At 66.8% G+C, this 11,407-nt stretch overlaps 2 protein-coding genes across 2 annotated transcripts; both read left to right on the forward strand.

Moving 5' to 3' along the window:
* Positions 1 to 1,100: 1,100 nt before the first annotated feature.
* MRGPRG (MAS related GPR family member G) lies at positions 1,101 to 2,589 on the forward strand. Its single transcript, XM_036295915.1, has 2 exons — positions 1,101 to 1,175; positions 1,681 to 2,589. The coding sequence occupies exon 2, from the start codon at positions 1,699 to 1,701 to the stop codon at positions 2,554 to 2,556; it is 858 nt and encodes a 285-aa protein (XP_036151808.1). The 5' UTR covers positions 1,101 to 1,175; positions 1,681 to 1,698; the 3' UTR covers positions 2,557 to 2,589.
* A 4,221-nt stretch (positions 2,590 to 6,810) lies between these two features.
* LOC118649104 (basic proline-rich protein-like) lies at positions 6,811 to 8,271 on the forward strand (the record flags this gene model as incomplete). The annotated part of the gene is made up of 1 exon (XM_036295914.1): positions 6,811 to 8,271. A coding segment is annotated over one exon (1,461 nt), but the record flags the coding sequence as incomplete, so codon positions are not given.
* Between the last annotated feature and the right edge of the window lie 3,136 nt (positions 8,272 to 11,407).

Here is an 11,407-nt window from a genome sequence, read left to right on the forward strand (position 1 = left end):
AGCCCTTTCCTCTCCCCGTGGGTCTCTCCTCTCCCTTCTCACGAGGACACTCGTCCTGGGTCCCGGGTGCACCTGAGACCCCGGGTGGCCTCGTCCTGGAACCCTCACTTCCTCCTGCAAAGACCCTCCTCCCAACCGCGCAGCTGGGGCTGGACAGGGACGAGCCCCGGGCCCTCGCAGCCCAGGAGACACGCCACCCCGTTCGCCGCTGTCATTGCCGACGCCCGGAGGCCGGTGCACAGCAGCGAGGGGACAGCCAGGGGGGTGCAGGGCCCAGGGCGCAGGGAGCAGCAGGCCGGGCAGGCGGGGCCCCCTGGAGGCAGGGGCATCCCCAGCACGCTGAGCAGGTCCCGGGACTGGTGTGACAGACTGAGCCACACCCAGAGATGGGGGACAGACATCCTCCGAGGACCTGAGTCCGTGCTGATGAGCTCGGGTCCCCAGGAGCCACAGAACACGGCCCCCCGATGCCCCAGGATGGGGACCCCACATTGGGACCTTCAGGGCGTGGAGCTCTGCGGACAGAACTTGGAAAAGCGTTTTAACCCCAGAGGACCTGTGGGTACAGACCCAGGGGGTGAGGCGGGGTGGCAGGTGGAAGGTAAAGGGGGGGGGGGTCTCGGAGAGGGCGTGGCAGCCCCTGCAGACCGCTCACAGCGGCACCGAGTGACCCATCGCGGGATCCAGTCCCCGGCCAGGGGTCCCGAGGTCCGTGATGGGTCAGGCTAAGGGCAGGGGCGTGGGGGGAAACTGAGGTCCCGGAGTCAGGGCGTTCTCTCAGGACCTCGCAGCCAGGAAGGGTCAGGCCCTGCCCACAGCCCCTGGCTTGCACCTCCACACCCAGCCGGAGGGCCGGAGCAGGGGCCACCCTGGGGGACCCCCGGCAGGTGTGTCCCAGCCGTGGCCGGGGGAGGGGCACTCGTGTGCTGAGGCCGGGTCCAGCGGGCGGAGCAGGAAGGGAGGGACGGCCCACGGACAGCTCCTCTGAGCTCACCCGTGGACGGGGAGCTCCTCCGCCCACTTCCAGGGAACTGGCCCCGGGCACAGGGCCCAGCCAGCGGGCCCCAGGGGGCGAGGGAGGATTAAAGCCGTGAGTGCAGCGGCCCCAGCTGCTCTGAGAGGCGCCAGGCAGCAGGGCAGAAGCTCCGAGCCCCTGCGACCACACCTGCCCCCAGGTGAGGAGCAGCCCGCTCGCCCCGCTGGGCTCTGAGACCCTGAGGACGGTCCCCAAGGACGGTCCGGCGACCCTGGGGAGGGACATTGCAGGACGGGGAGGGAGGCAGGAGGGTGGGAAGTGACTGACGGGCAGTTTTTAAAAACATATTTTCTTACTGATTTCAGAGAGGAAGGGAGAGGGAGAGAGAGAGAAACATCGAGGATGAGAAAGTCATTGACGGCTGCCTCCTGCACGCCCCACACCGGGGACCCAGCCCACAACCCAGGCCTGTGCCCTGACCGGGATTTGGACCGTGACCTCCTGGTTCATGGGTCCACGGTCAACCCCTGAGCCACACCGGCCGCCTCGGAGGCACTGGCCGCCTCGCCCGTCCTCTTGCAAAGAGGCCTGTGAGGCCGGAGGGCTCAAAATTCACCGGGAGGGCGGCCCCGGCACCTGGGGGCCATGCCCCGCCTCCCCCCAGGGCACGCCCGGTGCCAGCAGCTCTCTCTGCTTCCTCCCAGGTGTCTGCCGCCGCCGCCATGTTCGGGCTGTGGCGCACCTTCACCAGCGTGGTCTTCTACCTCACCCTGGCCGTGGGCCTCGGGGGGCTGCTGGGCAACGGGCTGGTCCTCTGGCACCTGGGCTTCCGCATCCGGAAGGGCCCCTTCGCCGTCTACGCGCTGCACCTGGCGGCCGCCGACGTCCTGTTCCTGGGCTGCCAGGTGGCCTTCTCGGTGGCGCGGGCCGCCCTGGGCGCGCGGGCCCCCCTGGACTTCGCGGTCACCTTCCTGGCCTTCGCCACGGGGCTCTGGCTGCTGGCGGCCTTCAGCCTGGAGCTGTGCGTGGCCGAGGTCTTCCCCGCCTGCCACGCGGGCTGCCGGCCGCGCCACACGTCGGGCGTGGTGTGCGGGCTGCTCTGGGCGCTGACGCCGCCCGCCGTGCTGCTGCCCGCCGACGCCTGCGGCCTCCTGCGCCGGGGCGCGCGCCCGGGGGCCTGCGTGGGGCTCCACGCGGCCAGCGTGGCCTGGCTGCTGGCGCTGGTCTGCGCGGCCTGCGGCGCCGGCCTCGTCCTCCTCGTCTGGGTGGCCTGCTGCTCCTCGCGCCCGCGGCCCCGCTTCTTCGGCCCGGTGCTGGGCTCAGCGCTGCTGCTGGCGCTCTGCGGGCTGCCCTACGTCCTCTACTGGAGCCTGCGGTCCCTGCTCAGCCTGCTGCCCCCCTTCCTGCCGCTGGCCGGCCTCCTGGCCTGCGTCCCCCCCACCGCCCGGCCGCTCCTCTACTTCACGGCCGGCCGCCAGCCCGGGCAGCGCCAGCCTCTGCGGGCCGTTCTGGAGAGGGCGCTGGGGGACGGCGGCCCGCGGGGGCCCGGGGGGCTGGCCCTGCCCATGGGCACCGTGTAGGGTTCCCGCACCTCCCCCCTGACCCCACACCCCGCACCCCTCCCCCTCCCCGCTCACCTGCACCCCTCCCCCAGCCCTCACCCCGCACCCCTCACCCCTCATCGCATCCCGCACCCCTCACCCAGCCCTCACCCCTCCCCCGCACCTCTCCCCCCTCCCCCAGCCCTCACCCCGCACCCCGCACCCCTCACCCAGCCCTCCCAGGACCCAGTGGGACCCGACCCCATCCCACCCCACCCCACTCCACTCGCTCTGGGACCCAAGGGCCGTGGACAGAGTGACAGCCGGTTCCTGATCCCCGCAGAGATCAGGGGAGCATGAGGGAGCCTCTTGGGGGGCTGTCCTTCGACCCTGCCCTGCCTCAGCAGGTCCCAGAACCCAGGTGGCTTCCTCCAGGGCCTACCCGCAGTCTCCTCATTGGCCACCAGGTGGAGCTGCTTCCCCACCAACTGCATCCAAAGTGGGGTCACTGCAGAAGGGCAAGGGGCGCCCCCCTGGCCCCCCCCGGCCGGGAACCAAGTGTTCTGGTGACCCTGCTGCCTGGAGGGCGCTCTGCCCAGCCCCAGCCCCACCTGCACCCCCCTCCCGGAGTCCTCCGCTCACCCCTCCCCCAGCCCCAGCCCCGCAGGACACACTGAAGAGAGAACCCCACACGCTCGGACCCCCAGGGAGACCTCGGCGCAGACCTTCCAGCCGCGTCTGCTTTTAACCGAGACCCGAGGAAATGCCCGTTTTTACCCAAATGAAGACTCCGTGCGCCACGCGGCCCCCAAGCACCGGCGGCCGGGGCTGCCCCTAAAGGCCGCCTTCTCACCAGGAGTCCAGGCTGGTTCTTGTCCGGGCAGGGGGGACGCTGAGAACGGGAGGGGAGCGCTTCACCCCAGACGCCACCTTCGCGGTGTCTCCGCCCCGGGACCCGGACCGCGTGGTTCCAGCCGCCCCCCCCCCCCCCCCATTCGTCTCCCAGACGGCGCCTGAGCCTGGAGGTTCCAGCCAAGGGGGGTGGTGAGCGGGGAGTCTCGGCTGTGGGAGCCTCTGTCCTAACGCAGTGGTTCTCCACCTTCTGGCCCTTTAAATACAGTTCCTGTTATGACCCAACCATAACATTATTTTCGTTGCTACTGCGTAACTGTAATGTTGCTGCTGTTATGAATCGTCATGTAAATATCTGACATGCAGGGTGGTCTTAGGCGGCCCCTGTGAAAGGGTCGTTCGACTGCCAAAGGGGTTGGGACCCACAGGTTGAGAACCGCTGCTCTAATGGTTCCTGCCAGACCCCAAGGAGGGTGTGGCCTCCTTCCTGGAAGGCCAGATTGGGGTGCGGGGTGCGGGCAGTTTCAGAGGAGGGGTGCCAAGGGTCAGCCCATCCTCCAGTCCCAGGAGATGTCTGCAGGGCCCCTTGTGTGCACCTGTGGGGACAGGCGGGCAGGGTCTGGGGCATGTGGTCAGCAGAGCTGCCCAGACAGATGTGGAGTCTGGGGTGTGGGGGCGCCAGCCTGAGCCCGGCTGACCGAGCTGCGTCCTGTTCCTGGCCGGGCGGGCACGGGCTGGGCTCCGTCCTGCTGGCACGGCTCCGGCTGGGCGCCCGTAGCAGGCCGCCCCACAGCATGGGCAGAGCGGCCGGTCCTCCGGGTCCCGGGTCCTGAGGGCCAGTCCTGACCCGCAGGGTGGCAGCGACAGGACGCCGCTCCCGTCCGGGACGGAGCTCCGTGTGCCCAGCCTGCCCGGCTCAGCACCCCCCAGCTGCTGCTGCGGCCTGGCGCTCGGGCCTCCTGCCCAGCCACGGGCGTCGATCCTTGTGTCCGTCTGTCCTGTGACACCGGGAGCTTCCTGGCGGGAGGAAATGTTCTCCGCTCCTCCGTGTACGATGGTGCGGCTGAAATTGGGTGGAGTCTGATCAGTGGGTCTTCGGTTCTGGAACCTTCCTGGCCTGCCCAGTCCTGACCCCTGACCTGGAGCCTGAGGGTATGTGGGGTGGGGAGGCCTAGGTGGCTCCCTGCGGAGCCCAGAGGGCAGAGGGCAGCCATCCCAGACCCTCGCGACCCCTCACACCAACAAACACCGTGCTGGGTGCTGGGCAGAGCGCCAGGTGGACGCTCTGTGTGGCCTGTCCCCACGGAGCCCAGCATCGGACCTCAAGACCTAAGCACCCGAAGGTGCCGCCTCCCAGGCCACCACGTGGGGCTGGGCTTGGACCCTCGGGTGCAGTCCGGGCTGTCAGTGACGTCACCGTGGAGGGGACCTGGCTGTGGCTTGTGGGGCGTCCACAGGACAGAGCCGTGGACACACTGGCTGTGGCGCTGGCTTCTCCGTCCAGGGCGCCGTGGGTGGCACCCCCCCCCCCAGGAGAGGGCCCCGGGCTGCCCCTTAGGGGCTGGCTCCGCGCCCAGCTCTGGGCGCTGCTCAGGGTGCAGCAGCCCCGGCAGGAGCCGAAGGCTCGAGTGAACGGATGTGGGGCCTGGAGGAAAACTGCTCTGTGCCCAGGGAGGCGCTGGCCTGGTGTCCTTGCCTCCCCCTGTGGCCGGAGGGCCCCCCGCCTCCCCCCCCCCCCCCCCCGTGCCTGCATGTGACCACCCTCAGGTGCCAGGGCGGGGCTTTGAGAAGAGGCCCAGCGCCTCTAAACACCCTCAGGCCTGAGACCTCCCGGCCTCTCCAGGGGGGACGGGCCCTGCTCAGCCCCGAGCCCCCCGGGCGCACAGGGCAGGCCCTCGTCAGTCCCTGGGCTGGAGGCCAGCCCGGGCACCGCAGGCCTGCAGATGGGCACGGGCTGGCATCCACTGGGACGGGCCCTTTTCCCTGGTCGCCAGCGCTTAGTCATCGGGAATTGCACTTTATTTTATTTTTTTAAAAAAATATATTTTATTGATTTTTTACTGAGAGGAAGGAAGAGGGACAGAGAGTTAGAAACATCGATGAGAGAGAAACATCAATCAGCTGCCTCCTGCACACTCCCCACTGGGGATGTGCCCGCAACCAAGGTACATGCCCTTGACCGGAACCGAACCTGGGACCCTTCAGTCCGCAGGCCGACGCTCCATCCACTGAGTCAGACTGGTTAGGGCGGAAATTGCACTTTAAAATGCAGACTCCGGCCACCAGGATGTCAGACGGGGCCTCCCGAGGTCGCCAGGCCACAGGGGCGGAGGCTGTCTGCTGTCACCTGTCACCTGAGCCGGCGGCTCCTCCCCACACCGCTGCCGTTCTCCAGAACGGAGAGCAAGATGAACTGGTCCTTTGCTGCTTTTATTTTATTGTTGGAGGGAAACAGGCCCAGGGAGCCCATGTTTTGAGAAGAAGGGGGCGAGCTCAGTTTCCGATGGACGCGAGGAATGATCCGCACGTTCAATGCGGCTCTGAATCCCCGGTGGGAGTGAGTCCTCCCCGGCCTGATGGGGCCCGGCAGGGCGGGGCTGCCTCGGTTCCCCGGGAGCCAGGCCTCCTCTGCCGGGAGCACCGGCCTGGGGGCTCCGGTGAGCCGCCCGTCTCAGCCCACTGCCCGCAGCTCCAGGGTGGCCGGCGCGGGGCTAATGGCCGGGCAGAGCTTCCCGCAGGAGGAGCGGGGGCGGCTGCGGAGCCGATTAAGGACATTTGGCGGCTTCTGTGGGGAGCCCGGGGCAGACAGACGGAGCCGGGCAGCCAGCAAGCCGCCTGGCAAGGCCACCTCCTCATTAGTGGCTCGTTAGGAGGCCACTGGGCATCTGCTCCAGGGAGGGCCAGCCCCTCATGACAGACTTGCTGGATGGGTGGCTGCCCTCCAAAGTCCTGCCCGCACGGTGTGACCACCCCCCCGCACCCCCCCCCCCCCCCCGCACGCTCTGGGGCGAGGGTAACTGTTCAGAGGAGGTGGGCTCCTGGCCGGCAGCCAGGAGGGGAGCAGCTTTTCAAGGATGAGTGTGGCTCCGGCTGCCACTCGGAGCGGGAGTGGGGGACCCACTCAGCCTCTAGGAGAGCCCGGGTCAGTGATGCCGCCTCACGCCATGTTGATCTATTATATCAGCATTTCTCAACCTTCCTAATGCTGCGACCCTTTCATACAGCTCCTCATGTTGTGGTGACCCCCAATTTCATTGTTACAAATTGAACATCATTAAAGCATAGTGATTAATCACAAAACAGTATGTAATTATATATGTGTTTTCCGATGGTCTTAGGCGACCCCTGTGAAAGGGCCGTTCAACCCCCAAAGGGGTCGCGACCCACAGGTTGAGAACCACTATATCATCATTAACACCATCATCACCATCATCATCACCATCTCCATCACCATCACCATTACCACCACCACCATCACCACCACCACCAGCATCACCATCACCACCACCATCACCACCACCACCACCACCACCACCATCACCACCATCACCACCACCATCACCACCACCACCGCCATCACCACCACCACCACCACCATCACCACCATCACCACCACCACCATCACCACCGCCGCCATCACCATCGCCGCCACCACCGCCATCACCGTCACCACCACCACCACCACCACCACCATTACCACCACCACCACAACCATCACCACCGCCACCGCCATCGCCATCATCACCATCACCACCATCACCACCATCACCATCACCACCACCACCACCACCACCACCACCACCACCATCACCACCATCACCACCATCACCATCACCACCACCACCACCATCACCACCATCACCACCACCACAACCATCACCACCGCCACCGCCATCGCCATCATCACCATCATCACCATCACCACCATCACCACCATCACCACCACCACCACCATCACCACCACCGCCATCACCATCACCATCACCATCATCACCATCACCATCATCACCACCATCACCATCACCATCATCACCACCACCACCACCACCACCACCACCATCATCACCACCACCACCACCACCATCACCACCATCACCATCACCACCACCACCACCACCATTACCACCACCACCACCACCACCACCACCACCACCACCACCACCATCACCACCACCACCATCACCACCACCACCACCATCACCACCACCACCATCACCACCACCACCATCACCACCACCATCACCACCATCACCATCACCACCATCACCACCACCACCACCACCACCACCACCACCATCACCACCATCACCATCACCACCACCACCACCACCACCACCATCACCACCATCACCATCACCACCACCACCATCACCATCACCACCATCACCATCACCACCATCACCATCACCACCACCACCACCACCATCACCATCACCACCATCACCATCACCACCATCACCATCACCACCACCACCACCATCATCACCATCACCATCACCATCACCACCATCACCATCACCACCATCACCATCACCACCACCACCATCACCACCACCACCATCACCACCATCACCATCACCACCACCATCACCATCACCACCACCACCACCACCACCATCACCATCACCACCACCATCACCACCACCACCACCACCATCACCACCATCACCATCACCACCACCATCACCATCACCACCACCACCATCACCACCACCACCATCACCATCACCACCACCATCACCATCACCACCATTACCATCACCACCACCACCATCACCATCACCACCATCACCATCACCACCACCACCATCACCACCACCACCACCACCACCACCACCATCACCATCACCATCACCACCACCACCACCACCATCACCACCACCACCACCACCATCACCACCATCACCATCACCACCATCACCATCTTCATCCTCCTCCTCCTCCTCAGCACCCCAACTCCTTGCCAAAGATGGAAAAAGGAGGGAGGAAGAGAGCCGCCCACCCTCGTCCACGCTGCACATCTCGGGGCCCTGCCCGCCCTCCATGCTCCTCCCCGGCCGTGCGCACACGTAGCCGCCCTGGCAGGTCACTCAGGGGGGCGGGGCTCCCGCGCTGCTGTATTGGCTGCCCGGGGCCCAGTAAGGCTGGGGGCGGGGTATGAGCCCATCTTCATGAGGTTGGGCAAACTGAGGTACAGAGAGGTGAGGGACCTGCGGGGGTGGGGGTCCCACCAGCAGCTCTGGGAGATATTGACAAGCCCAGGCCGTGGACCTTCTGGGCTTTCTGCCTCCACCTCGATGTGAGAATTGGGGTGCGGGAGGGTCCGAGGGTCCTGCTGTGAGAGGGCGCAGGGCACCCAGGCCCTCCTCTGAGCACCCCGCCCTGGGTGCGGCAGCCGGGGGCGGGCAGCGGAGTGTGTCAGGGAGAGGCGGGCCCTGGGAGGCAGACACCCACCGAGGACCAGGGGCGGCCGCTGGCACTCCAGACAAGGAGAGTGTGTCCCCCGCCCCCCAAGCGCCTGGGTGACCCCCCCACCCCACCCCCACCCCCGCCCCGCAGGGCAGCAGGAGGGAGGTGGGCAGGGCAGGGGTGAGCAGCGCTGGGCTGGGCGGGCTGGCGCTGGGAGGGGGCTGGTCCCCGGGGATTTGGGGGGACACTGCAGTCCGCTGAGTCCCTGCCCCCAGGATTTGCTGGGGCCCCGGCCTGGCCCGCCCACCCTCTGCCTCAGGCTCTGCCCCACCCCCTGGAGGGAGAGGCCACGGGGTGCCCGGCAGGTCTTCCTGGGCTGTGTTCCTTACTCTGACCCCGAAGCAAGCTGGGGGGGGGGTGGCGCCTCCCGAAGTCAGGTCACACCCGCCCAGCCCGCAGCCCGCAGCCCGGAGGCGGAGGCGGGAGGAGAGGAGGCGCCCGCGCCGGTGCTGCTGGTGCCGGTGCTGCTGGTGCCGGTGCTGCTGGTGCCGGTGCTGCTGGCAGCGGCTGGAGCGGACACTGCAGGCTGGGGGGGGGGCGTGGGGGGCAGTTGTGCGTCCCACTGGGCACGTGTCTCCTCCACCCCCGGGAGCCGGTCCCGCCCTCACTCACTCCACAGCCCTGGCAGCTCCTGCCCGTGCCCCCCCCTCCCCTCGCGTCCCCCAGCTCGGCCGGAGCTGCTGGGTCACCGGTCACCGCGGGGCTGAGCGGAGACTCCGCTGCGGTGAGGACAGCCTGGAGGGGAGCCGCCCGCCCTCATGCCCTGCTGCACGGTGAGTGCCGCCTGGGGGGGGGGGGGGCTGGGGCTGGAGGAGGGGCCGCGACTTCCTCAGGTTCCGGGGCTGGCGCTGGGCAGAGGCCGGTCACCCTGGGCCCCGCGATGCCCCGCAGAGCCCAGGCCCTGCTGCATTGCACCCCGGCTCCGAGCCCTCCTCCCGGCCGCAGCCCAGCGCCCCCTGGTGGAGAGGGCGATCCATGGGGGGGGCAGGTGGGCAGTAGGTGGGACGTAAGCGCCGTTGTCCCTTTCAGGGTCTGAAGCCCGTCTCCCCTGGTCGGCGCCCCTGTCTGCCTTCCTTGCCCACACGCTTTCTTCAGAAAACAGACGGGGAAGGGGTATTTGTAGTCTCCGGCCGGCGGCGGGGCACATGGGACAAAGCCGAGAGGCATCAGGTGCTCTGGGTGCAGAGGGCACCCCCGTGCCAGGGCCGGCAGTGCCAGCCTAGATGCCTGCCCGGAGGGGAGCTGACCTTCGGCCTGGGGGTCGGGGCCTGGCATCACGAGGGAGCAGTGCCAGCCCCAGGACCGAGGCTCTGGGGTCCCCGGCTCTGGGGGCTCCCACAGGGCACTGCAGGGGCAGCATGCTGCCCCCCCCCCCAGCCTTCAGGTCAGTGGGGAGCTGTGGGTCCACGCAGGTGCGGGGGGGGGGGGCTCTGCCTCTCTGCCCCCCAGGGACCCGGCCCCACGGGCAGGCACTGTCTTCTCTAGTGTTTATGTAACGAGCTGGCACGGGCCACGGAGAGGGAGGCTGGCGTGGGCCACAGAAGAGGGAGGCTGGCACAGGGGCCACGGAGAGGGAGGCTGGCACAGGGGCCACGGAGAGGGAGGCTGGCACAGGGGCCACGGAGAGGGAGGCTGGCTGGAGCCGCACTGCTGGCCCAGGACCCTCCATGGGCCTGCGGGTCAGACCAGGGCCTGCTCAGGGGTGAAGATTATATCACCCCTGCGTTCACATCCCCGTCCTCCCTGGGAAGGGCCTGTGTTGTTTCCCTGCCTCACTTTCCCCGTCTGTGAAATGGGAGCGTGATGTTAATCATCACGCCCGCTGGTCGCTTCTGTGAGAATTAAATGAGCTCCGAGTGCGGGGTGCCCGGCTTGGCAGGACACGATGCTGTGAGCGCTGGCTGTGGCCACCAGGGGGTTCATGGAACATTCCTTAGTTCTGATGTGGCCTCGTCTACTCACCTTTTTGAAAAAGATGCTTTTATTGATTTTTAGAGAGAGAGGAAGGGAGAGGGAGAGAGAGATAGCAACATGGATAATAGAGAAACATCACTGATCGGCTGCCTCCTTCAGGCCCCCACTGGGGATGGAGCCCACAACCAGGCCTGTGCCCTGACCTCCTGGTGCATGGGTTGATGCTCAGCCCCTGAGTCCTTTGAGAGCCGACAGATGTGAGTCTCGGGTGAGCAGGCGTCGCCGGAAGGCTGGTTGGCACACGATTTGGTGCCCACGGGCGAGGTAGAGAGAAGTCGCTGGGCTCGGGGCGCATGGCCCCACAGTGGACACCCCTGATGCTGCCAGACACAGAAGCCTGCGTGGTGCCCAGCGCCAGGGTGCCCAGCGCCAGGGTGACCCGGATAAGCCCTGAGGCTGTTCGGAGCCTGGATCCCAGCTGGCGAGCCTCACGCCTCAGCTGAGTGAGGAGCAGCTTCCGGGCGGCCGTCCTTGGCTGGCACGTCATTCGTCCTTGTCACACACATGTCAGCCCGACCCCTGCCCACCCGGGAGCCGGGGGCCGCGAGGGACCTGCTCCTCCTGCCCGTCCCAGACTGACGTATGGCGGCCCAGG

Source organism: Myotis myotis, unplaced genomic scaffold (genome assembly GCF_014108235.1).
Source record: "Myotis myotis isolate mMyoMyo1 unplaced genomic scaffold, mMyoMyo1.p scaffold_m19_p_27, whole genome shotgun sequence".
Lineage (NCBI taxonomy): Eukaryota > Metazoa > Chordata > Mammalia > Chiroptera > Vespertilionidae > Myotis > Myotis myotis.

Excerpts from the sequence above, each read along its gene's own strand:
- MRGPRG (XM_036295915.1), top strand. The coding sequence starts at position 1,699 with ATGTTCGGGCTGTGGCGCACCTTCACCAGCGTGGTCTTCTACCTCACC.